This window comes from Mirounga leonina, unplaced genomic scaffold (assembly GCF_011800145.1).
Source record: "Mirounga leonina isolate KUSES-001 unplaced genomic scaffold, KU_Mleo_1.0 Mir_93, whole genome shotgun sequence".
Classification (NCBI taxonomy): Eukaryota; Metazoa; Chordata; class Mammalia; order Carnivora; family Phocidae; genus Mirounga; species Mirounga leonina.
The window spans coordinates 46,739,488-46,766,969 of record NW_023270854.1 but is presented as its reverse complement, the minus strand read 5'-3'; the positions used below and the strand labels follow the sequence as shown (position 1 = coordinate 46,766,969).

Here is a 27,482-nt window from a genome sequence, read left to right as displayed (position 1 = left end):
ACAGCGAATATCATTCTCAATGGGGAAAATCTGAGAGCTTTCCCCCTTGAGAATGATATTTGCTGTAGGTTTTTCATAGATGGCTTTTATGATATTGAGGTATGTACCCTCTATCCCTATACTCTGAAGGGTTTTGATCAAGAAAGGATGCTGTACTTTGTCAAATGCTTTTCCTGCATCTATTGAGAGGATCATGTGGTTCTTGTTCTTTCTTTTGTTAATGTATTGTATCACGTTGATTGATTTGCGGATGTTGAACCAACCTTGCAGCCCAGGGATAAATCCCACTTGGTCGTGGTGAATAATCCTTTTAATGTACTGTTGGATCCTATTGGCTAGTATTTTGGTGAGAATTTTTGCATCCATGTTCATCAGGGATATTGGTCTGTAGTTCTCCTTTTTGATGGGGTCTTTGTCTGGTTTTGGGATCAAGGTAATGCTGGCCTCATAAAATGAGTTTGGAAGTTTTCCTTCCATTTCTATTTTTTGGAACAGTTTCAGAAGAATAGGTATTAATTCTTCTTGAAGTGTTTGGTAGAATTCCCCTGGGAAGCCATCTGGCCCTGGGCTTTTGTTTTTTGGGAGATTTTTGATGACTGCTTCAATTTCCTTAGTGGTTATAGGTCTGTTCAGGTTTTCTATTTCTTTCTGGTTCAGTTTTGGTAGTTGATACATCTCTAGGAATACATCCATTTCTTCCAGGTTATCTAATTTGCTGGCATAGAGTTGCTCATAATATGTTCTTATAATTGTTTGTATTTCTTTGGTGTTGGTTGTGATCTCTCCTCTTTCATTCATGATTTTGTTGATTTGGGTCATTTTTCTTTTCTTTTTGATAAGTCTGGCCAGGGGTTTATCAATCTTGTTAATTCTTTCAAAGAACCAGCTCCTAGTTTCGTTGATCTGTTCTACTGTTCTTTTAGTTTCTATTTCATTGATTTCTGCTCTGATCTTTATGATTTCTCTTCTCCTGCTGGGTTTAGGCTTTATTTGCTGTTCTTTCTCCAGCTCCTTTAGGTGTAGGGTTAGGTTGTGTACTTGAGACCTTTCTTGTTTCTTGAGAAAGGCTTGTATTGCTATATACTTTCCTCTTAGGACTGCCTTTGCTGCATCCCAAAGATTTTGAATACTTGTGTTTTCATTTTCATTTGTTGCCATGAATTTTTTTAATTCTTCTTTAATTTCCTGGTTGACCCATTCATTCTTCAGTAGGATGCTCTTTAGCCTCCATGTATTTGAGTTCTTTCCAACTTTCCTCTTGTGATTGAGTTTTAGTTTCAAAGCATTGTGGTCTGAAAATAGGCAGGAAATGATCCCAGTCTTTTGGTATCGGTTGAGACCTGATTTATGACCTAGGATGTGATCTATTCTGGAGAATGTTCCATGGGCACTAGAGAAGAACGTGTATTCCATTGCTTTGGGATGGAATGTTCTGAATATGTCTGTGAAGTCCATTTGGTCCAGTGTGTCATTTAAAGTCTTTATTTCCTTGTTGATCTTTTGCTTAGACGATCTGTCCATTTCAGTGAAGTCCCCCATTATTATTGTATTGTTGTCAATGTGTTTCTTTGCTTTTGTTATTAATTGCCTTATATAATTGGCTGCTCCCGTGTTAGGGGCATAGATATTTACAATTGTTAGATCTTCTTGTTGAATAGATCCTTTAAGTAGGATATAGTGTCCTTCATCATCTCTTATTACAGTCTTTGGTTTAAAATCTAATTTGTCTGATAGAAGGATTGCCACCCCAGCTTTCTTTTGGTGTCCATTAGCATGGTAAATGGTTTTCCACCCCCTCACTTTCAATCTGGGGGTGTCTTTGGGTCTAAAATGAGTCTCTTGCAGACAGCATATCGATGGGTCTTGTTTTTTAATCCAATCTGATAGCCTGTGTCTTTTGATTGGGGCATTGAGCCCATTTACATTCAGGGTAACTATTGAAAGATAGGAATTTAGTGCCATTGTATTGCCTGTAAGGTGACTGTTACTGTATATTGTCTGTGTTCCTTTCTGGTCTATGTTGCTTTTAGGCTCTCTCTTTGCTTAGAGGACCCCTTTCAAGATTTCTTGTAGGGCTGGTTTCGTGTTTGCAAATTCCTTTAGTTTTTGTTTGTCCTGGAAGCTTTTTATCTCTCCTTCAATTTTCAATGACAGCCTAACTGGATATAGTATTCTTGGCTGCATATTTTTCTCATTTAGTGCTCTGAATATATCCTGCCAGTCCTTCCTGGCCTGCCAGGTCTCTGTGGATAGGTCTGTTGCCAATCTAATGTTCCTACCATTGTAGGTTACATATCTCTTCTCCCGAGCTGCTTTCAGGATTTTCTCTTTGTCTCTGAGACTCGTAAGTTTTACTAGTAGGTGTTGGGGTGTTGACCTATTTTATTGATTTTGAGAGGGGTTCTCTGTGCCTCCTGGATTTTGATGCCTGTTTCCTTCCCCAAATTAGGGAAGTTCTCTGCTATAATTTGCTCCATTATACCTTCTGCCCCTCTCTCTCTTTCTTCTTCTTCTGGGATCCCAATTATTCTAATGTTGTTTCGTCTTATGGTATCACTTATCTCTCGAATTCTGCCCTCGTGATCCAGTAGTTGTTTATTTCTCTTTTTCTCAGCTTCTTTATTTTCCATCATTTGGTCTTCTATATCACTGATTCTCTCTTCTGCCTCATTTATCCTAGCAGTTAGCGCCCCCATATTTGATTGCATGTCATTAATAGCCTTTTTGATTTCTACTTGGTTAGATTTTAGTTCTTTTACTTCTCCAGAAAGGGTTTCTCTAATAACTTCCATGCTTTTTTCAAGCCCAGCTAGTATCTTTAAAGTGATGATTCTGAACTGTAGATCTGACATCATACTAATGTGATCAAATATGATCAGGCTGGTATATAGATCAGTGCCACACACTAGATTTTGGGTGTATTTTGGTCTGTTAGAAGAAAGTGCCTCCCAAAATTTTAAAGAAAGAAAAACTTATATATGTACAAAAATAAGGGTTGATATGATGAAGGGATGGAATGTGACTGTAAAGATGGAAATTATAAAAAATTTTATAAAAGGAATTGATAAGAAGTTGTTTGAAAAAGAAAGAAGAGGATTAAAAAAAAAGAAAAAAAAAGGGAGAGAATGTGATCAGGCAGGGGAGTAGAAAAAAACATACACTAGATATTTAGGGTATATTTTGATCTGTTAGAAGAAACGATCTCAAAATTTTAAAGAGAGAACAACTTATATATATATGCCAAAAATACGGGTAACTACTATGAAGGGATAGAATATGACTCTAAAAATGAAAAATAAAAATGTTTTTTAAAAAAGGGATTGATAAGACGTTGGTTGAAAAAGGGAAAAAGAAAAATTCAAAAAAAAAAAAAAGACAGTTAAAAAAAAAATAACTTTGAAAGACTAAAGAATCATGGTAGAAAAGTCATGAATTCTATGTGCAGTATTCCCCTATCGCTGGAGTTCTGCCATTCTCATTGATCGGTAAACTTGGTCTTGGCTGGCTGTTCTCCTGATCTTCTGGGGGAGGGGCCTGTTGCTGTGGTTCCCAAATGTCTTTGCCGGAGGCGGAATTGCCTCGCCCTTACCCCGTCCCGGCTAAGTAATCTGCTCGGGTTTGGTCTCCGGGGCTTTTGTTCCCTGCGAGCTTTCCGTACAGTTTTGGAGGCAGAGAGTGAAAATGGCGGCCTCCCAGTCTCTGCCCTGGAGGAGCCGAGAACTCGGGGCCCCGCTCCTCAGTGCACCCCCAGAGAAAAGCCGTCAGTCACTCCCGTCTCCCCGGTCTCCGGCCGCACTCTGTGCTCACCCGGCCTGTGACCGTGCGTTTCTATCTCTGGCACCCGACCCCGGGTGGAGTCTCCAAACCCAACGGATCCCTGTGGTGCACTCCTGCTCGGCTCCTCCTGGGGGAGGAAGGTGAGTCTCCCCGGATCTGCCGCTTGTTGGGTCCCTGCTGGAGGAGCAGGGGCCCGACTCTGCTGCGGATCACAGTTTATGGCAACCCCGAGCTGAGAGCCTGCGCCTGGGCTCCGTCTCTGCAGCTGGCTTCCCTGCTCCAATACCTGGGAGCTCTGCCGCACTCAGGCACCCCCGGTCTTTCTGTGACCCTGAGGGTCCTGAGACCACACTGTCCCACGAGGGTTCCACCCCCCACTTAGCCACTGGAGTGACATCCCTCAGTGGAGCAGACTTCTAAAAGTTCCGATTTTGTGCTCCACGGCTCTATCACTTGCCAGAAGCGGCTGACGGAGGCCCCTCCCCCGCCATCTATCCTTCTTGGGTTCTTTCAAGAAGGAACCAGTTGGTCCTGGAATCCCCAAAAATAGATTGTATGGTGTCAGAATTAAGAGCATGGCTTTGGAATTAATAGAGCTTGCTTTGAAAGCATCTCTTCCTCAGGATGTGATCCTGAATGAGTTATGTTACCTCTGTGAACCTTGGTGTCATCTTCTGTAAAATGGAGATATAATACCATTTAGTTCACAAGGTTATTCTGAGGATTATATGAAGTAAACCATATGCACCTGGGACATAGTTAGTGTTTAATAGATGGTAACAAGGTGGTTGGGGAAGTAGAAATATCAAGGCCTTGATAAAGAGGCCAAATGTGGATTAGGAGAGGGAGACATAGTTCTGGTGAAACCTCTTTTGAATGGAAGGAAATCAGCAAGAAGCCTGTTGTGGCCAGTAGAATGACCATCATTTTCTTTCTTTGCTCTCTGATTTGGCCACAATGGGAAGATAAGCAAGGAAGGTTGGTACCTGAGGAATCTCTGAAATGGGAGAGGCACCATCTAAAGATGGGAGAGCTGAGTTGAGCATGAGTGGTGCTTCCTGGCCAGAGCAGATAAGTGGTTAGAGGTTAGGAGCTGGGAATGGGCTCTGGGCGCCCTGATGGGTGGAACAAGTAGATTTCCATTAGAGGAGAAAAAGGTGGTCTAGATTTAGTTACACTGTGCTTTTTTTTTTTTTTTTAACATTTTATTTATTATTTGAGAGAGAGAGCAAGAGTGAGAGGCAGAGGGAGAAGCAGACTCCCCGCTGAGCAGGGAGCCTGACACTGGGCTCGATCCCAGGACCCCGAGATCAGGACCTGAGCCGAAAGGCAGAAGCCCAACTGACTGAGCCACCCAGGCGCCCCTACACTGTACTTTCTAATGTGTTCAGTGACAAGAGTGTAAGTCTGCAATTTTCTGTTGTTCTTGAACATCAGGAGTTTAGCTTCTGACATAAAAGTTAAAATTACACACACACACACCTTTTCCCTCTGGGGAGAGAGGGCCATAGTTTGGGATTACTGCTCCTCCTTATCACTAATTAACTCGTTTATCACTTTCTAGTATATTTCCTGAAGTGAGTAACAAAATAGTTTGTGCCATTTTTATTTCTTAACTAAATGAACAAATATTAAGTGCCTACCTTGAGCCAGAACCTTGTGTTCTAGGCGGTGAGCAAGTCCCTGCGCTCAAGGCACTTGCAATGCAATAAGGATGATAGACAGCAAAACCAGCAAATAAGTGCTTCCTGCTCAGAAGAAGAGAAAGCAAAGACGGTAGAAAGAGATGGCAGAGTGCAGCACGGCTTTTGTTGGAGAGGACAGGGAAGGCCTCTCGGAAAAGGGACTTAAGTCTGGGAAAGCATATTCTCGGGAGAGGGAAGAGCAAGTGCAAAGACCCTCAGGCAGGACCGTGCTTGGCGTCAATGAGGAACAGCAAGAGCATCAGTGTGGGTCAAGGGGAGTGAGTGAGGGGAAAGTGGAGGGCTGTTTGTCTCCTGCTGGGAGTGATCCAGTAGAGGGCTATGTAGAGATGCAGGAGAGTGTGTGTGTTTAGGGGGTGAAATTGCAGACGTAAAGCCCTTGAGCAGGCAGGAGGGGCAGATTCCGCGTGTGGGGAGGAGGGGGGCAGGCAGGGGAACATTGGAGAACAGACAGCTTCTCCACAGCCATGGGAGACAAGGCAGGTGTGTGGGCACACATGCAGGGAGGTTTGTGGATTAGGAAGATGAGCGAATTCAGCGAATTCATCCGGAGAAGGGAAGAGGAAGGAGGAGGTTTGAGGAGCATCGAGAATGTGTAAAATAATTCCTAGGAGAGTAAAAGAGGGAATACAGTGAAACACTGTGCCAATATAGAAAAAACACAATTCTCCGTTGTCTGGGGGTAGAGAGAAGCATCTTCCTTTACCTGGTCAGACCTGACTCACAGGCAGGCGTGAGCCAGGGGGACACGTTTCTCTAGCCAAGGCCAAATCTCTGAGGTGCCCACAGATTCGCGGCTTCTTGCTGCTGCAGGACAGCTACTGCCCCTCCCCCCGGACTCCCCCTTCCCGCCCCCACCTCCCACCCCCCAGCATCCCTCCCGGGTTTCCTGTCTTGGCTACACCACTTAGGCAAGCTCCTCAACCTCTTTGAGCCTCTGCCTCCTTATCTGTAAAAGGGCCAAATGATTGAACTCATCTTAATAGATTTATCATGAAAGTCCAGTCACCATGTGCCAAGTGCAAGGTGCTCTGTCTGGCGGGTGGATGTTTCCTTTTGTCATCACCACCATCAATGTAGCTTCTTCTGTGACTGCGGCTGCAAGATGGGTCTCTAGCAGCACACTCCGCCTGTGCCTGTCACTGCTGCCTCTGTGGTCCCTGACTGCAGGGGCCGGAAGAATCAGCTGAGGGGCTTGCTAAAAATTCCGATTCTTCCCCCCACCAGAGACACAGCCTTGATATAGGGATTCAGGACCTGAAATCTGCATTTTAAACAAACAACCCGGGGGTCGAATGTTCTCCACGTCAGGGCTCCATTTATGGATGATGATCTCGTTGAATTTTCACAGCCACTACATACAATTGGAGGATTAGCCCATTTTAACAAAGGGAAAAAGGACCTAAAGGGAAACTAAATAAGTCAACCAATATATAAAGGTTATCTATATATCTATCTATGTATCTATCTATCCATCCAAGTAGGATTTAAACCCCAAGATTTTACTCCAAAATGTATCTCTTTGATATGAGTTAAAAGCAAAAAAACCCCCAGAATTTGGCTTGGAGGGACACAGTTTTCTAGTAATAAATGTAAATTTTGCAGACATTTTCTAATTTGCCTTAAAAAAAAATATCTGGAATCAAGCTTGAGTCCTATGGATCTCTCCAGTCCTTGCCTCCAGGAGCCCCGCACGCTAGAGATGCGTGCTCTGCCCACCGTGGGGTGAAATCTGTTGGGGGCCCCGTAGAGCTGGGTACTCTCCTGGGCTGTGTAATGGCCCTTCACCCATCTGTCAGATGTACAGGTCTGCAGGAAACGGGCAGAACTGCCTGTCTTAATCATTGGTGACCATGCTGATGTGCTTGTGGGCCTCTCAGAAGGGACGATGTTCTGAACAAAGTCTGGGAAGGAGCAATCTTAAGTTTGGAATGGGTGCACTCCAGAATGTTCTCCACATCAGGGCTCCAGCTGGCTTGGGTTGGGGCACTTGAGACAGTGCCTTTAAGGCACATGGCCTCAGGAACCTTGCGAGTGATGGCTGGGAGGAAGGTTCAGGGTGGCATGAATGTGCTAATACATCATGGGGCTCTTGGCAGCCGAGTGTGGTTCGAGGCTGCCGTTGCTGGGTTTTCTGAGCCTGCCATGAGGGCGTGCATCCACGCGTCCGTCAGACAGGGTGCTTTCCCGAGCTGGGTCTCTTTCCCAGGTCATGGGCAGGTGTGTGGAAAGTTACGTAAGTGCTGTTTCAGTGCGGCCTCACCTTCCATCCAAGTGTAGGACGGAGCTCTTTGATGGAGCTTGCAGCTGGATCAGGATGGAAGGCGTTCTGGCTGGGAGAAACATCACCAGACCACACACGGGTCCTGGTTCCGGCCCGTCCTGGCTGTGAGGTTTGAGGTGAGGCACTTCACCTCTCTGAGCCTTCCCTTCTTCGCCTTTAAGTTTTGAATACCTTGGTATAAGCCTGAGAGTGTCGTGAAGGTTAAGCAAAGTAAAGCATGGCATGCCTCTCCTGGGTTTAAATATCCCCGGGCTAGCTTGATTCCAGCACCTTTTGGTATTATGTGGTGTTTGAGCTACTTCTCTTCTCTCTTGCTACATTTCTTTAGGGCCAGGGGCAAACTCTTAGTGTTTGTTTGCTTGTTTTTATCTCCAAATCCAAATTAGTGCTCTACACATTGTAAGCAATTCTAAGAAGTTGAATAAATGAATGAGGGTTCACACAATAAAATTATATTAGGGAGCACTGCTGTAATCAACCTCTAGTTTCTTAGAACAATACAGTTTTATACTGTGGATTGAGATGGGAAGCATTATATATGAGAGATTTTCAGTTAAGGAGAATCATCAACAATGTTAGGAACTAGGAGAGACTTTTTTCCATCCTTCTGAAAAAACATAGGTTCTTTCGTGGGTCTCTGAAACATTGGCTTATCTTCCAGGGCCTTCCAACCTTAGATCTAAACTCTGTCTTGTTATTTATTTGAACAGTTCTGTCCCCTTTCCTTCTAGCCCCTTCTGTTATATTTGCTATCTCTCATATGACTAGGCTAATAATAGTCTTGACACAATTCAGAGTATGCGTCCCTTGTCCTTATTTCCAAGATAAGTCCCTTGTCCTTGTCTTTTAGTATTCTCATCTCTGTCTGGAATACAGAGTAGGTGACCAGCACAGGTTTGTCGCACGGATGGGTGAATAATCGAATACAAGCGTGAAAGAATCCTCTGTTCTCTCTGTCCTCCTCTTCTCTGACTTCTCTCAGTTTTGGTCCTGTTTTATTTATTTATGGCTATTTTTAAAATACTGGACCTCAGATGCAGAGTTGGATTATGGATTATTCACAACCCTCAGTTTATGACATGCTTTTATCATTGGTCCTTGCGTCATCTGCTTTAATGTATGTGTGGATGGATGGATTTTAAATAATATAACAAGCCCCCATGTACTTGCCACCAAAACCAGATTAGGGCCTTGATAATAACTTATGTCTAACCATATGGTTTCCTCACTTCCCATCCCTCTGTTTCTCACAGTCTGGGGTAGCCATCATCCTGAATCCTTTATTAATCTTTCCTTTGCTTTCCTTTTTTTTTTTTTAAAGATTTTTATTTATTTATTTGACAGAGAGAGGCACAGCGAGAGAGGGAACACAAGCAGGGGGAGTGGGAGAGGGAGAAGCAGGCTTCCCGCTGAGCAGGGAGCCCGATGTGGGGCTCGAACCCAGGACCCTGGGGTCATGACCTGAGCCGAAGGCAGACGCTCAACGACTGAGCCACCCAGGCGCCCCTCTTTGCTTTCCTTTTTATATAGTTTTATTATATCTATCTTCCTAAAAAGTGTTTCTCATTTTGATTGCTCTTAACTTTATATCATGCTCCCCCCATTTGTTATATTGCTAAGATTCATCCATATTCTTTCATGTTGTAAAATATATTCATTTATTCATTTTGGTCATTTATTCATCCATTGCGGGAATATACTGCCATGATTCATTCACATTGATGGGGCTGGGTCATTAGGTTATTCCCAGGATTTTGCTCTTGTGAACAGTGCGTCTATGAATATTCTTGAACATGATGTCATCAAGTTGTGTAAGAGTTTATGGGTTAAGAGTTTATGTGTAAGAATTACTGGGTCATAGGAAATGTGAATTTTCAAAGTTATAAGATAATGCCAAAATAACTTCCAAAGTCTCTACACCAATTCATACTCCTACCACATCCTTTCCAGTGCTAGTTATCCTCAAATTTTGAACTTGGGCCTTTTGAATGGATATAAAAGAGTATTACACTGTGGTCTACCCTGATCACTAATGATGGTGAGAGTGAACATTTCTTTGAATGTTTATGGATGTATGTGTTTCCTCTTCTGTAAAATGCCCATTCCTACTTTCACCCTTTTTTCTGTTGATCTGTTTATACTTTCCTTATTGATCTGCAGAAGTTTGGTGTGTATTTCTGACGAGAATTCTTTGTTGATCTTATGTTCTTTGTTTAGGTATTGATTCTTATGTAACAACACCCCAAAACTTGGGCTGATTGGGCTCAGCTGGGTGGTTCTTCTGCCCCATGTGGTGTCAGCTGGAATAACTCAGTTGTACTCAGTAGGTGCCTACGTAGAACTGGGGGATCCAAGAAGGCTTCACTAATGTGTCTGGGGTCTCGGTGCTCTTCCATGCATCCACACCATTTGGTTAGCATGGGCTTTCTCATAGCATGGTGATTTGGGGGTAGCTGGACTTTTTACCTGGAGGCTGGCTTGCAAGAAGCAGACTCTGCCAGTCCTTTTAAAGCCTCTGCTCAAAAACTCCAGAATGATACTTCTGCAAATAATAAAGCCAGTCTGGATTCAAGAGGAGAGAATAACCTCCAGGGAGAATAGCCTCCACTTCTTGATAAGTGAGGTGGTGGACACACACATGGAGAAGGAATTGATGGCAGCCATCATGAGACACTGTCTGCCACTTGTATGCCGTGAATATCTTCCAGTTTGTAACTTTTCTTTCTACTTCTTTAAGGTGAACCAATATTCTTTTTTAAAAATTTTTATTATTTTAAAATTTTATATTATTTTATTTTATATCAGAGAGAGAGAATGTGTGAGAGAGTGGGTGGGGGAGGGGGCAGAGGGAGAGAGAGAATCTTAAGCAGGCTCCAAGCCCAGCATGGAGCCCAATGTGGGGCTCGATCTCACGACCCTGAGATCATGAGCTGAGCCAAAATCAGGAGTCGAACACTTAACCAACTGAGCCACCCACGTGCCCCTAAGGTGAACCGACATTCTTAATTTTGATCTATCTCTTCTTTTGTAACCAATGCTTTCTTGTTTAAGAAATCTTTCCTTGCTCCACATTCTAAAAGATATTCCCGGATATTTTGCACTAATTGGTTTTAAAGTTTATTTCTGACATTAAGTCCTTAATTCATCTGAAGCTGATTTTTGTCTGTGGCTTGAGTAGGAATTTGATTTTATTGTTTTCTATTGGATATGGATTAGCTTTTCCCACTGACCTGATGTACCACCTCTGTTATATACTAAGGTTTCCAAAATGCGTGGGTCTGTTTGGGGCTCTTTTCTGTCCTGTAGGGCTGTTTCTCTCATCTTGCTCTGTTTTAATTATGACAGCTTCATAATAAGCCCTGATACCTTGAAGGGCAAGTTTCATCCTTCCTGGTCTTCCTGTTCAGCAATATCCTGGCTTTTCTTGGTTCTTTACTAGTCCATATAACTTTTAGAATTATCGTGCTCCAAGAGAATCTCTATTGAGATTTTTATTGGACTTTTTTTTTTTTTAAGATTTTATTTATTTATTTATTTGAGAGAGAGAAAGAGAGAGAGAAATAGCATGAGAGGGGAGAGGGTCAGAGGGAGAAGCAGGCTCCCTGCCGAGTGGGGAGCCTGATGTGGGACTTGATCCCAGGACCCTGGGATCATGACCTGAGCCGAAGGCAGTCGCTTAACCAACTGAGCCACCCAGGTGCCCGAGATTTTTATTGGACTTGTATTGACTTTATAGATCAACTTTGGGGGAGAATTGATAAGTTTTTTTATATTATCCTACCCAAGAAAACAGTCATTTCATTTGTTTAGATTTTAGAGATTCTTTTAATTAATTTTGTTTCTTAAATTCCCTATATGAGTGAAATCATATGGTATTTGTCTTTCTCTGTCTGACATATTTCACTTAGCATAATACCCTGTAGGTCCATCCATGTTGTTGCAAATGACAAGATCTTGTTCTTCTTTGTGGCTGAGAAACATTCCATTGTATATACATACATTCCACATCTTCTTTATCCATTCATCTATTGATGGACATCTGAGTGGCTTCCATATCTTGGCTATTGTAAATAATGCTGTAATAAGCTCAGGGGTGCATATATCTTTTCACATTAGTGGGTTTTTTTTCTTTGGATAGATACCCAGTAGTGGAATTACTGAATCATATGATAATCCTATTTTTAATTTCTTGAGGAACCTCCATACTGTTTTCCAAAGTGGCTACACCAATTTGCATACCCACCAACAGTGCATGAGGGTCCCTTTTTCTCCACATCCGCGCCAACACTTGGATTTCTAGTCTTTTTGAGTCTAACCATTCTGACGGGGTGCTGGTGGTGACATTTCTCTTCACCCCCTCCCCTCCCAGTCTAGATAGCCAGGCACTTTTGGGAACCAGTGGGAACCCTCTCCACTTATCTTGCTAACACCATGTGCCCCACCCTTGTGTTCCCCTGCAGATGTGTCCCATCCACACTACCCCATTTGGTATGTGTCCCTCCAAAGCCACTTCTGCCCTGACACACCCTGCAAACAACCTGAGCAGGGACCAGCACCACTCCAAAGTGACTCCTGCCCTGGGGAGGGGGGAAGATAACCACACACACCGATGCATCTGCAGTCCCAGCAGCCGCTCCTTATAACTAGCAGCAGAGAGAGAGCACCCTGGTCATCAGTGTGACTACGGCCTCACAGACAGACGGGGGCAGGCAGCTGGTGTGACTGAGTGCGCTGCCCACCAACAAAAACCTCTCAGGGGACATCACAGGAAGCATGTCCTGCAGTTCGGTGTGATCGCAATCCCGGCAGATGGACTGACAGCAGACATCTGGTCTGACGGCTGACACTGCCCACCTAGGAGCCTGCAGCATCCCCAGATAGGCCTCCTACCAGCACAGGGACCAAGCCCTGCCCGGCATGCCCCCAACAGGCAAAGCGGGCCATTGCAGCTGACTGGACTGAAGACAGACGTGGTTCAGCTGCAACAGGAGGCTGCATGTAGCCCCCCGTAGGAGACATCCCTGCAGCACCTGGTTCTGGTGAACGGGGGTATTGCACTATAGGGCACCACAGGACCTCTTCTTCTTAGACCAATGGCAGGGAAGAATGTATGTTACTGACTATCCACAATGTCTAATAAACCGGAGTAGATAGTAGCTGCTAGATGGGGAGGAGAGTTACAAGGTGGTGGTTGACATACTATTTCTGGGGCCCCAGGCTTGGGTCTTGGTTCTTACTATTTACAGTTGGGTGATTCTTGGGAAAATTACTTATTCACTGTGTTTCCTCAGCTGTAAAATAGAGGTGATGGCCTTAGGGTGCAAATGTGAAGTACATGGTGCCCGGTGCATAATCGGTGCTCTATAAATCCTCACTTTATTTGTTAATGTAATTATTTGAAAATTGAGAATCACCGAAACAACACAAAAAGCAACATTTCTATTCCTTATATCTTCATTATGGAGATGAAGATAAATGTAGATCATAAGCAGCCACATCCTTGGAAGAGATTTGCTTCTAACTACATGTAAATCTTCTAACCTTGGAGGAGCAATAATATAATTCCCTTATCAAATAATTAAATTGGTAAAATTCCCTCTGGGAAAGAATGGGAAAAATAAAGATCATTGAAAGGAAAAAAATCCATAAATGTTTAGATGTCTTAGCTTAGTTATTACACTTTATTATGATAAAATTTTTATAGAAAGAACCCCCCCCTTTTTTTTTAAGAATTGCTGATGGGATCATTCTTTTATTGGGCTTCTAGGTGGTGTGAGGCAATGTGCTGGCTGAAGTGTGGTGACAAGCAGGACACAAGCATGGTCTCTGATCTCAGGAACTCAGGGGGCTGCTTAGCCCAATGTGCGGCTTCTGAGTTACATAAGTCTCTTTATAGAATGTCAAGAGATAAAGTTGTACATAATATGTCTCCACGTACGAGAGACTCCTCAGTTACACACTCGATGGAAACATTTGGTTTTCACATTTGGTTACACACCAGGATCAAATTTATCTTTGAACACTTAATTAACTTTCAAGAGGCTTGCCAGGGACAGATCTACCATCGTGTCACAGAACATTCCTGGGAAGACCGTGGCTATAAGTTTGCTTCTTTAAACGCCCTCCTAGATGGTGGTGATGCTCTGAGGTAATTTAATTGGGGAGCAAAGCAGTTCAGTGTGTGAAGCCCACGGCTGGTTAAGCATGATCTTTTGACCCAGTTAAAATGTAATCAATATATAGGTAAGGCTTTTTAGGCAGTAATGGCTGTAAAATTCTGCATCGCAAACAAAACAAAACAATAAAGAATTTGCCTACCAAGAAGAATAATTCAGTAAGAAGATGAGATGATATCAGTAGCATCAGAATTTAGTAAAGATGATGATACCAAATAGATATCACTCCAGGTGAAAATGGATTCTCATTTATCTATGGGGTTAACTCTCAACTTCTCACTTTGGTATCCTCAGCCAAGACATGATCTCCCCACTTACCTTTCAAGCCTAGTTTTCGATTACTTACGCTGTTGTTAAACTGGACCAACTGGCCTCCGTGCCTTTGCTCATGCCTGTGCCTCCCCCTGGAACCCCTTCCCTGTTTGCTGGTCACTGACAGTTACCAGAGCCCTGTCCATCCTCACCGGCGACTTAATCCCACCTCTTGCACCCTGTTTCCTGAGCCCGGGGCATACGTATCACCTGAGACCCGGGCCTCTATACTCTTGCCGTATCCCGCTTTCCTTACTGTTATTTGTCTCCTTATCGCCTCCACTGGGACCGCGGACGGGGATTCTCTTTGTATCCTAGTGCCTGACCCGGAAATTGCAGAGGAAAACGTAAAGAGTAAAAAGGATTTGCTGAAGGAAAACATCTTTGCATCTCAGGTACAACAGGTTCTTCTTAAAATGTCATATAGGACGAGGAAATCATAGCTGTTACACATGGGAGATAAATATGATATGTGTCCTAGAAACATTATAAACAGAGGTATAAACAGGTGATACGGTTTAAGATTAAGTGAAAAAGAAAAAGCCTTACTACTGTCTTCAGAATACATTATGATCAATGTCAACAGCTGACATCTCTAAGCTGTGTAAAGTGGTCTCTTGTTTCAGTTAGCTCTTTACTAAATTGATAGGAAAAATTACTTGAAAATAAAAAAAGAGCTTTTTTTTTTTTTTTTCCTTCTCCAGGGCCAGTTCTGTGACTATTGCAATTCTGAGGACCCCAGGAAAGCACATCCAGTCACCAACGCAGTTGATGGATCCGAGCGATGGTGGCAAAGTCCTCCTCTCTCCTCGGGCACACAGTACAACAAAGTCAATGTCACCTTGGATCTAGGGCAGGTGAGTGATGCTTCCAACCGGAAAGGGGGAAGGTAGTTTGGATCATTGTTTCTGTGGTTATTTCTGAAATAATAATAATTATATTAAAAACCAAACATCAGTTTTAATTCTCTAATCGTTGTGAAGCCTGTTACATTAATATTTGCATTCCTCCAGTTCAGCCTGTCATGATGCAGACACCCATACCTGTTTATCAAGAGTTAAAAATAGTCAAAAATAGTTTTACTGGCAAAGATATTATTACTATTATTTAGATTTTATTTATTTGACAGAGAGAGGCACAGCGAGAGAGGGAACACAAGCAGGGGGAGTGGGAGAGGGAGAAGCAGGCTTCCCGCCAAGCAGGGAGCCCGATGAGGGGCTCGATCCCAGGACCCTGGGATCATGACCTGAGCCAAAGGCGGACGCTTAACGACTGAACCACCCAGGCACCCCTATTATTATTATTTTTTATTATGATAAAGTACACACGACATAAAATGTACCATCTTGGAACTAGAGGGTATTATGCTAAGCGAAATAAGTCAATTAGGGAAAGATAAGTATCATATGATCTCACCGATATGAGGAATTTGAGAAACAAGACAGAGGACCATAGGGGAAGGGAGGAAAAAATGAAACAAGATGAAACCAGAGAGGGAGACAAACCATAAGAGACTCTTAATCTCAGGAAACAAACTGAGAGTTGCTGGAGTGGTGGGGTGTGGGAGGGATGGGGTGGCTGGGTGATGGACTTTGGGGAGGGTATGTGCTATGGTGAGCGCTGTGAATTGTGTAAGACTGATGAATCACAGACCTGTACCTCTGAAACAAATAATACATTATATGTTAAAAAAAAAAAGAAGATAGTAGGAAGGGAAAAATGAAGGGGGGGAAATCGGAGGGGGAGATGAACCATGAGAGACTATGGACTCTGAGAAACAAACTGAGGGCTTGGGGGGGTGATGGGTTAGCCTAGTGATGGATATTAAGGAGGGCATGTATTGCATGGAGCACTGGGTGTTATACGCAAACAATGAATCATGGAACACTACATCAAAAACTAGTGATATACTGTATGGTGACTAACATAACATAATAAAATAAAATTTAAAAAAAGTACCATCTTAGACATTTTATTTTTATTTTTTAAAAAGATTTTATTTATTTATTTAAAGAGAACATGAGTGGGGGGAGGGGCAGAGGGAGAGAGAGAATCTCAAGCCGACTCCGTGCTGAACGTGGAGCCCGACATGGGGTTTGATCCCATAACCCTGAGATCATGACCTGAGCTGAAATCAAGAGTCGGACACTTAACCGACTGAGTCACCCAGGTGCTCCCCATCTTAGACATGTTTAAGTGTATAGTTCGGTAGCCTTAAGTTCACATTGTCGTGCAACCAGTCACGAGAACTCTTTTTCATCTTGCAAAACTGGCACTCTGTGCCCATTAAACGACAACTCCTTATTCTCCTTTGTCCCCAGCCCCAGGCAACCATCATTCTACTCTTTCTGTGAATTGGGCGACCCTAGACACCTCATAGAAGTGGAATCCTACAGTATCTGTCCTTTGTGACTGGCTTACTTCACTTAGCGTCTCCAGGGTTCCTCTATGTCGCAGCATGTGTCTGAATTTCCTTCCTTTTTAAGCCTAAATAACGTTCCATTGTATGTATGCCTCACATTTATTTTATTTATTTATTTTTTTTTTTAAAGATTTTATTTATTCATTTGAGACACAGAGATACAGAGAGAGAGAGAGAGAGAGAGAGAGCATGAGCAGGGAGAGAGACAGAGGGAGAAGGAGAAGCAGGCTCCCTGCTGAGCCAGGAGCCCGATGCGGGGCTCGATCCCAGGACCCTGGGATCATGACCTGAGCCGAAGGCAGATGCTTAACCATCTGAGCCACCCAGGCGCCCCCGCCTCACATTTATTTATCTCGTCATCTGTCAAGCGACACTTGAGTTGCTTCCATGTTTTGGCTCTTGTGAGTAATGCTGCTATGAACATGGGTATGACTAAGATATTTTTATGGCATTCTCTTTCCCGGAAATCCTGATTCTATGAACACTGACTACCATAGTTTTTGGCTTTGTTTGACCAGCTCGTGCACAAGAAAACCCAACTTTAGACCTATCCTCCTGTGGTATGCTAAAATGGCCCCTGGGATGCCTTCCTCTTAAGTGTACATGCCCAGCGTGATCCCCTCTGTTTCCAGTGTGGTGAGACTATGATAGAAGTCACTCCCTTGGTAAGGTGGCATTACATGACAAAAATGAAGGGATTTTGCTCATGTGTTTAAGGTCTCAAGTCAGTTGATCAACAGGGAGATTATCTTGGAGGATTTCTCCCTAATTAGGGGGGCTCTTAAAAGGGACTGAGCCCTACCGGAAGGAAGAGATCTGAAGCATGAGAAAATTTCCCACTGACCTTGAAGGGGAAAACTACCATATTATAAACTACCTATGGAGATGGCCACACGGCAAGGATTTAAGAATGGGTTCTAAAAGCAGAGAGCAGCCTCAGCTAACAGCTAGGAAAAAAGCAGGAACCTCAATCCTACAACCATAAGAAACTGGATTCTGGGGCGCCTGGGTGGCTCAGTTGGTTAAGTGACTGCCTTCGGCTCAGGTCATGATCCTGGAGTCCCAGGATCAAGTCCCACATCGGGCTCCCTGCTCAGCAGAGGGTCTGCTTCTCCCTCTGCCCTCTTCCCTCTCGTGCTCTCTGTCTCTCATTCTCTCTCTCTCAAATAAATAAAATCTTTAAAAAAAAAAAAAAAGAAAGAAATTGGATTCTGCCAACAACATGTGCAAACTTGGAAGTGGGTCTTTCCAGGCATCTGGCGAAAGCCTGATTGCAGCCACCATGGCCAGACTCCTGAAATACAGAACTGAAAGATCATAAAGGGCTTTGTTTTAAGCCACTAAATTTGTGTTCATTTGTTAAGCAGCAATAGAAAAACAAATGCACCTTCTTTCCTCTTTCAGACTAGGGAGTGCTTCCTATCTGTTTCACCCTATTCCTTCAACAAGTATTTATTTGTTGACTATTCTATATGTCAGGCACTGTTCTAGGTATTTATGTTACATAAAAGAACAAAGAGATGGAGATTCCTTCCCTCGTGGGAGACAGCCAACAAAAATATATATCAGTAAATATAATATGTTAGAAGCTGATAGCAGCTATGGAAAAAATGAAAAAGTAGATCAGGGTAAGAGGATCATGAGGCCCAGGACAAGGGGGGTTTGCAGTTTTAGGTAGGATGGTCAGGAGAGAGCTTATTGAACAAAGACTAGAAGCGGGTAAAGGCATTCATCATGCAGATATCAGTCACCCAGACAAGGGAACAGCTCTGCAAAGTCTCTAAGGTGGGAGCTTGTCTGAGCAGCATCTCCTTATTTCTCCCACTCCCTAGCTCCTGCTAATCACCAATCTACCCTCTGTCTCCACGAGTTCAACTTCTCTCTTTTTGGAATATTGATGATATTGTTAGATCTTTTATTATTGTTCCACAGGTCCCTGAGGCTCTGTTCATTTATTTTTTTCAGTTGCTTTTCTCTCTGTTTTTCAGATTAGGTAATTGTATTGTTCTATCTTGAAATTCCATGATTCCTTTCTCTTTCATATTTGTTCTCCTATCTAGCCCATTTAGTGAGTTTTAAATTTTAATTATTGTATTTTTTTCAGTTATGTAATTACCACTTGTTTTTTGTTTTTTTTTTTTTAAATCTTCTATTCCTTGGCTGAGATTTTATATATTTTAATTTACTTCAAGAATATTTATACTTACTCACTGAAACATTTTGCTACTTTAACGTTTTGGTCAGATAATTCTATCATCTGTTTCATCATCTCATGTTGGGGTCTGTTGATTGTTTTTTCTCATTCAAGTTGTTATTTTCCCCTGGTTTTTGGTATGATGAGTGATTTCCAGTTGTGTTCTGGACATTTTAGATATTATATTAGGAGACTCTAAATCCTATTTAAGTCTCCCAACTTAGCAGATGGTCACCCTGTTTAGGTTTAATATGTAGGTTCTGGCCTACTTTTGCAGCTTGTGGTTCCAGTGACAATTTTGTTTTCAGAGCTGGTGCATACTATCTAGTTTGCTGTGTTCATCTGGTTTCTGGGCTCCTGCTTGGTTCCCATTAGTGCTGCTGCCTCTGGAGCCAGAATGAACTTCTTATCCAGTGACACTTGGTAGGGGTTGAGACACACTGGACCTTCAGGGCAGAGAGTGCTTCCCCAGTGCATTGTCTGAGGCTGCCTCATGCAGGTGAAGCTCCTACTGAAATAGACATTTGGAAATCAATGGCACATAGATTGTGTTAACCTACGAGACTGCATGAGAGTGAGAAGAGAAGAGGATCTAAAGCTGAGCCATAGGCTCTCCAATATTAAGAAGTCCTGGAAAAGAGAAGGAACCATAAAGAAGACTGGTGTGGAATGACAGATGGGAGGAAAACAACTAAGAGAGTGTGGTGTCCTAAAGCTAGGTGAAGTATATCAAAAGGGAGGCTGTCTTATAGCTCTGTAATACAAAGACAAAGAGCCTAATTTTAAAAAATGGTCAAAGGATCTGAATAGACAGTTCTCCAAAGAAGATACACGAATGGCCAAAAAGCATATGAAAAGATGCTCAATATCATTAGCCATCAGGGAAATGTAAGTTTAAACCACAATGAGATACCACTTTACACTCAGTTGGGTGGCTATAATCAAAGAGATAGGTAATACAAGTATTGCTGGGGCTCTGGAGAGATTGGAACTCTAATACATTGTTAATGTCAAAATAAAATGGCATAGCTGCTTTGGAAAACAGTTTGGTAGTTCCTGGGTGGCTCAGTCGGTTAAGCGTCTGCTTTCGGCTCAGGTCATGATCCCAGGGTCCGGGGATTAAGCTCTGCGTCAGGCTCCCTGCTCAGCAGGGAATCTGCTTCTCCCTCTCTACCCTTCCCTTGGCTCTTACGCGCATGCATGCGCGTGCTCTCTCTCAAATAAATAAATAAAATCTTTCTTTTAAAAAAAAGGTTAAACACAGAGTTACCATATGACCCAGCAATTCCATTCCTAGTTATATTTTTAAGAAAAATGAAAACATACACAGAAAAACTTGTTCATCAATGTACATAATATCATTATTCATAATAGCCAAAAAGTGGGAACAACTCAAATGTCCATCAGTTTATGAATAAATAAGCCAAATATCCATATCCACACAATGGAATATTATTCAACAATAAAAAGGAGTGAATTTCTGATGAATGCTACAACATGGGTGAACCTTGAAAACATGATGCTTGAAAGAAGCCAGTCACAAAAGAGTATGCATCATATGATTCCATGGATATGAAATCTACAGATAGGAAACTCTATAGATGCAGAACAATAGTAGCTTAGTGGCTGCCTAGGGCTGGGGGTTTTGGAGGGAAGTGAGGGATGACTCCTGGGAGGTATGGCTTGTTTTGGGGGAGACAGATGAAAATTGAATGTGATCGATTGGACAACTTTGTGAACATACTAAAAACCTTTGGACTGTACATTTAGATGAGTGAATTGAATGGTGTGTGAGATACACCTCAGTAGAACTCTAACACCTCAACAAAGAGTTCATGGAAAGAGAGTGTTCCAAGGGAAAAAAAGAGAGAGTGACTGGGTCAAGTACAGGGTCAAGTCACATAGGACAGGTAATGACTGATAATTCGCCATTGGATTTACTCATATGGAGGTTCCTGGTGGCTTTGGTTGAAAACCTGACTGCAGGGAGATTAAGAGAGAATGTGAAAGGAAATGAAGCTTGGAGTACAGAAATCTAATTTGGAGAGTTCCTGAGCAATGAGGAGAGAAGAAATGGGGGAAGAGCTGTTGAAAGTCGGGTAAAGAAGAGACTAGTAACTGATTCATAATAGGAGATATACAACAACATTAACACTGATACTGATAATAGTACTAATACTGATGTTTAAGCCAATCTTTCTGCTGGCCGTAGTGGTGTACAGAGTACGGTTCATACAGGAAATACTGCTTGACCAGATGCCTGCCCTCAGCCCGTCTGCTGTGGCTGTAGTCACATCGACCTGCAGGGTGATTTTCTTGAGAGGCTTTTGTTGGTGGGTAGGGCTGCAAGAAGCCTCATGCATTGTGGGTGGGAATGCAGACTGGTGCAGCCACTCTGGAAAACAGTATGGAGGTGCCTCAAGAAATGAAAAATAGAATCACCATATGATCCAGTAATTCCACTTCTGGGTATTTACCCAAAGAAAACGAAAACACTAATTTGAAAACCTATATGCACCCCTGGGTTTATCGCAGCATTATTTACAATGGCCAAATTATGGAAGCAACCTAAGTGTCCACTGATCCAAGATTGGATAAAGAAGATGTGGTATATATATATATACAATGGAATATTACTCAGCCATAACAAGAATGAAATCTCGCCATTTGCAACAACATGGATAGAGTTAGAGGATATTATGCTAAGTGCAATAAGTCAGAGAAAGACAAATACCATATGATTTCACTCATACGCGGAATTTAAGAAACAGAACAAATGAACAAAGAAAAAAAGCGACAAACCAAAAAACAGACTCTCAACTATAGGGAACAACACACTGATGGTTACCAGAGGGGAGGTGGGGGGGATGGGTAAAATAGATGAATGGGATTAAGAATACACTTATCGTGATGAGCACTGAGTCATGTATTGAATTGTTGAATCATTATATTGTACACCTGAAACTGATATAACACTGTATGTTAACTATACTTCAATTGAAAAGAAAGAAAAAATTTCTCCCAAAACAGTATTGCTTGAAAGCAATCAAAAAGGCAATGCATCCCAAAGACTGGAAATCGAATGATAGTGAGATTTCTTCAAATGAGTGTGTTATCCTCATTTTGGTTGGGGATAGTTTGGTGATAGAAGGGCAGTCCACCTCTTCAACTCATATGTTATGTGAAATTAGCCCTCTTCTAAGAATATTTTCACCAACAATTTTCATCTAAGTCCAATTTCAACTATGAATTAGTCTTCTCCCTCTAATAACTCACCTCTGTCCTTAATTCATTAGAGATTTTGCCTATAATGACCCAAATTTACCTATTATACCAGTTATTACACTGAAGATTTCTGTAGTTAGCTGGGAATTTTAACCCATCAAGACGATGTGTAGCTATCATACCAATATGCCTGTTGGATTTCCTTTTTCTCCCCAAAGCTATTTTTTTTTTTTAAAAACTTACCTTTTATTTTTTTTTTTTAAAGATTTTATTTATTTATTTGAGAGAGAGAGAATGAGAGACAGAGAGCATGAGAGGGAGAAGGGGCAGAGGGAGAAGCAGACTCCCCGCCGAGCAGGGAGCCCGATGTGGGACCCGATCCTGGGACTCCAGGATCATGACCTGAGCCGAAGGCAGTCGCTTAACCAACTGAGCCACCCAGGCGCCCAAAACTTACCTTTTAAAAGGACCCTTTTGATATACTGAAAAATCTATAATTAAGACAATTGAATTAAAAAAAATATCAACGTGGGAACAATTTAGTAACTTTCTGGTTGCTGACAGACATTAGCCATGCCTCCTTCTGCATGAAGATTGTGCTCACCCAACGCCTGACCGACTGGGTCAGCAGACTGGGGAGGCTGCTCTGAGTGGGGGTTGATGGTGGGTCCTGGAGTCAGCCTGTGCTGGTTTGCGCTCTGGTGCACTGCTTACTCGCTGTGTGACCCTGAGCAACATGCTTGTGCGCTCTGTGCTGCAGTTTCCTCCTTTAAAAGGGAAATAATAATTATACTTACCCTATGGGATTGCTCTGAGGTTTGAACAAGTGAACTGCTTCACTTTTAAACCTCTTTAGGCTAGTGGTTTTGAAATAAATTTTTATTTAGTAAAATAAAGTGAATTTCAATAAATGCTCATTATTAAGCAGACTCATTACTTCTGCTCCTCTAGAAAACACTATATACAGTACTGTAGAAAATACTCTGGAAAAGCCCAGAAATAGGAAGAGCAACATCAATGATGTCAGACTGAAGACATTTCTTTCCTCTTGGTGTTGAAGCAATGTGTGCTCTAACAAGTAGGTTTGGTCTAGTAAGATTCATAATGTATGCCCCCTTGGTGAGATCTGTATTTTCTTCTTTTTGCTGAAATTAGCCATGAAAGTGTCACTGAATAACTGAATAGTGACCTACAGACCTTAGATGTAGGGAAGTGTGAATTTTTTTTTTTGGAAGTGTGAATTTTGATGCATGATTGGGACATAAACTATAGGCCCTAAACTTGTTATTACCATGTCACTTTTTTTTTTTTCCCCAGCTACTGAGAACTGACATTTGATTTCGATGTGCTGTAGTCAATTTGGCAGCTTCTGTTGTCACCTTTCTCCATGTCCTTTTGGACTAGTTGGTGGTTTTCCTGGTCGTTTTTCTTGGACAACACAGTTTGGCAAATAAAGAAATCATCACTTTCCGGGCTCGGTCTTGAAGGACAGTGTCCCCCTTACAAGGAGGCAAACGTAGGAAGTTTCTGTGATTCACTAGAGATAGTTATATTTTCTCAGGCTGTTGAAGTTCATTCAATGATGCTGTACTCATCAGTTTTAGAATCAGAACACAGTGTTTTATAGGAAACTTTCATCTCATCTGGCCAAATATAATGAGTTCAGCTTCTGAGCCTGCGTACAGACCAGCTGGGAAGTACAGGATTTAATGTCCCCAGGGGCATCCCTCAACCCAGTAGGAAGAGGAATTGGTGGAAAAATTCCCTATTTCCCTGCCTCTCCAAGGGACAGTTCTTTAGAGTATCTCCACTAGAATTATCAGCCGCTGGCTTTTCTCCCTCCTCTGTGTCCCCCTTGCTTCCCATTTATGCTTCTTGAGATCTACTCCCAAATAAACTACCCAGTCTTTGTCTCAGAGCTGGGTTTAGAGAGGACCCGAATGAAGGCAGGGAAGAAAGGGGGCTTAGGCTGAGACTCTGAGCACCCTATAGGTGTCTGCACAAGTGAACACTAGGAAAAAGGTATTTAGAATGCAATAAGTAGAAAATTCAGAAAATGGTTCTAATGCTTTCAGATTAAGAGTAACAAAGGAAAAAGCGTTATAACTTTTAAAGAAAAAATAGGTCACACAGAAATGTGCCATTACTCTCTTTTTTCATGAACTCAGCATAGTTGGTGAAGTCCCCAGGGGCCAAGGGCAAACACAGTATCCAACCATGTGAGAGTGAATTTAGTATGTAGAAGGCCTAGGATCTTTTTTTTCCCTTGCCTTCTTTTAACTTTTATGAGACTTCGGCGGATGAATCCAAAACATTCTTTGTAGCCCTTGTCAGTTCTGACTCAGATGGTAGGAAGGCCTGGGTTGGTTTCTGCCTCTTCTTGGGCTAAGGCATTTTGGAGATTAAATTGGTTCTAGGGATGCCAGGTGGACGAGGTCACTAAAAGTCTGACTCAGTTGGGTCTCTGGGTGGATGTAGTTCCATCCAGAAAGTGGATGACTCTTAGATTTGACCCGAACTTCTAGATTCCAGGAATTGTCTAGACCAAGAGCTTCAGAAAGACAGAGACTGTGTCTTGTTTTGTTCACTATATGGTGTCCTGCTGGCCAGCATCTTGCACAATTTTCAGCACATAGTAGATGCTCAGTAAATATACCAAGTGAATGTAGAATGAAACAAGGATGACTCAGGGTTAGTCTGAACTTCCCAGAGTATAGTACTAGTGGAAGTATGTTGCTGTGAGACCAAATCTCTAGGACAGGGTAGACCAGCCTTGGCTCTGTAATTAACTACACGGTTGGTTCCACTTACGACATTTGGGTCTCTTTGCAACACCATTTAAGTGTTCTACAGCTATAACATCATTAGAAGATAAAGATTTTACTCAGAACAAATTTGTAATTTGTATTCTATTAACAGACATATATAATCATGAGACTCAACCTTTGAAAGCAAATTATTTGTTAGTGGATAGAATAGGGACCAACAAAATCTCCTGGGCTACTGGGGATGCAATTTTATTCTTTTTCTAAATTTTTTCATTTTTTTCATTTTTATTCTTTATACTATTTCTTTATTCTTTATGTAGTAACCTAAAAATGTTAATTGCTGGGGCACCTGGGTGGCTCAGTTGGTTAAGCGACTGCCTTTGGCTCAGGTCATGATCCTGGAGTCCCTGGATCGAGTCCCGCATCGGGCTCCCTGCTCAGCGGGGAGTCTGCTCCTCCCTCTCCCGCTCCCCTCTCTTGTGCTCTTTCTCTCTCTCACTCTCTCTCTCAAATAAATAAAAATAAAATCTTTAAAAAAAAATGTTAATTGCTTAGTAACCTAAACAATGTTAATTGCCTTTAAAGTGCCTTTTAAGGGATTTATACATTAAGAAGAGGCTTGCAATCTGGAATGTTCTCTTTATATGTGAAAAATTCAAGGAAGCTGTGTGGATCCAGAACAATAGACTGGAATCCCTGAGATGCCAACTTTGTTTAGCTCTGTGGATCACTATCTCAAATAGCACCGATAATATATGTAAGTCAATAGGTTCCAAGATATTTAAACATTATTAGAGGAAATAATGTCTGGGAAATCAGGCCTTGACCCCTGAGTGAAACTTATGGTTAGAGATGCTTGTGAATGATGTTTGTGAATGTGCTCTGACCCTCAAAAAGCCTGAGACAAACGTGGAATATTATTATTATTACTTAGAGAAATCATTACCGACACACTTCCTTCTCTCCTTTTCTGTGCTTCCAATAAGCTTACACTGCTTTATTTCTTCTAAGCAAGTGAAGTATATAAATATATTCACACTAAAGTTCTGGAAACTCTGTGCTGATGTTGTATCATCCAAGAATATTTGCATTTAAAAAAAATTACTCTCTATTTTTGTCATGGAACTACTGCTAGGAGTTTAACCTAAGGAAACAATGAGATAAATGCTCAAAATATTTGAGCAAGGGTATTCTCGGGAGCATTGTTCATATAACATAACTGGGAAACAATCTCAGGTCCAATAAAAGGGGACTGATTCATGCAGTGGATTGTCAGCCATCAGAATGATGCCACTGACGGGATTTTTACTGACACAAATGTCTGTGCTAAGTCGTGAAGAAGAGAAATCAAACTGTTATGTAAGCTGCGTATATAGTATGGTATGATTTCATTTTCTTTGTGTATATAAGCACAGAAAAAAGTCAGAAAAGAGAGAATCTAAAATGCTAAGAATGCTTTTCTCTGGATGGTGGGATTATTTGGTGATTTTTACTTTCCTCTGTAAATCCCATTTACAGTGTAGTTCATATCGATGCTCTGGATTATTTCTTAGGTACAAATCTGGCTTCACACCTTTCAAGCTGTGTGACACTAGACCGTCTAGTTACTGTCTCCAGGGCTTCTCTAATGTCTTCATCTGAAATTTGGGGATGAACCTAGTACCACCCCCGTAGGGTCGTCGGGAGGAATTACGAAGGTAATATAGAAAAAACTTTTAAAATTATGCCTCACATGCTGTAAGAGCTCAGTCCATATTAGTTATTATGTCTATTTTTTTCAATGAGCTTGTACATAAAGATAACAAAGCTAATTGGGAAGATACTTCCTTTTTGGGAAAAACAGAAGAGTTCGGTATAGAGAAGACAAAAGGAACAATTATTCTTGGTGAGATTTGAGGTATTGACGAAAAAGCTTACTTGGCATTTTCTTGATGCCCTCCATCCCCCAATACAAACTTCTGACCACTTCATCCTGAGTGAGGTCGGCCTGCTAGAGATCTTTAAAAGTCAACAGAACCAGAAAAATGCCCAGTAAATGGAAATTGATTTTTTTTAAAGAGCCTATTTTATTCCTCAGCTAATCTTGAAAACTATTTTATGTTTCTTCCCTTGTGAACCTTCTGTGATTTCAGGCATATTTTGGCTTTAAATCATGGCCGTTTTCCTATTACTATTATTGGCAAGCATATTTAAGGAAAAACTGAATTTCACAAATTCTTCACCACGGTTCCAATGAAAGCTCAAGTTAAATACAACGTCTCGGGGGAGTCCTTGGGCCCAATGCCCCCTCCCTCTGCCTGCTGACTTCCAGCCCCATAGAGCCCGGCTCCCGCCTCCACTCAGTGACCCTGCAGCCCCTGTATGCAACCAAACGACCTTCCTTTACTCTTGTCTTCCTGAAGGCCCTTCTTTCCCTATTCCAATTTCTATGTTTCGCTTCACTTTTGCTTTTTCACTTTACATTCTCCCATTGTGTTTCTTTCCTTTTTTTTTTTTTTTTTGTTCTTTAAAGATTTTATTCATTTATTTGGCAGAGAGAGAGACAGCGAGAGAGAGAGAGAGCACAAGCAGGGGGAGTGGGAGAGGGAGAATCAGCCTTCCCGGTGAGCAGGGAGCCCGAT

The 27,482-nt window shown here is 42.1% G+C and overlaps 1 protein-coding gene across 1 annotated transcript in view; it reads left to right on the top strand.

Annotated features, from left to right (window-relative positions):
- Positions 1–27,482, top strand: part of LAMA3 (laminin subunit alpha 3) — a 268,035-nt gene that overhangs the window by 19,291 nt on the left and 221,262 nt on the right. The window contains exon 2 of the mRNA XM_034996262.1: positions 14,957–15,109. Coding sequence (XP_034852153.1) covers positions 14,957–15,109 — 153 coding nt within the window. The remainder of the gene's footprint in view (positions 1–14,956; positions 15,110–27,482) is intronic.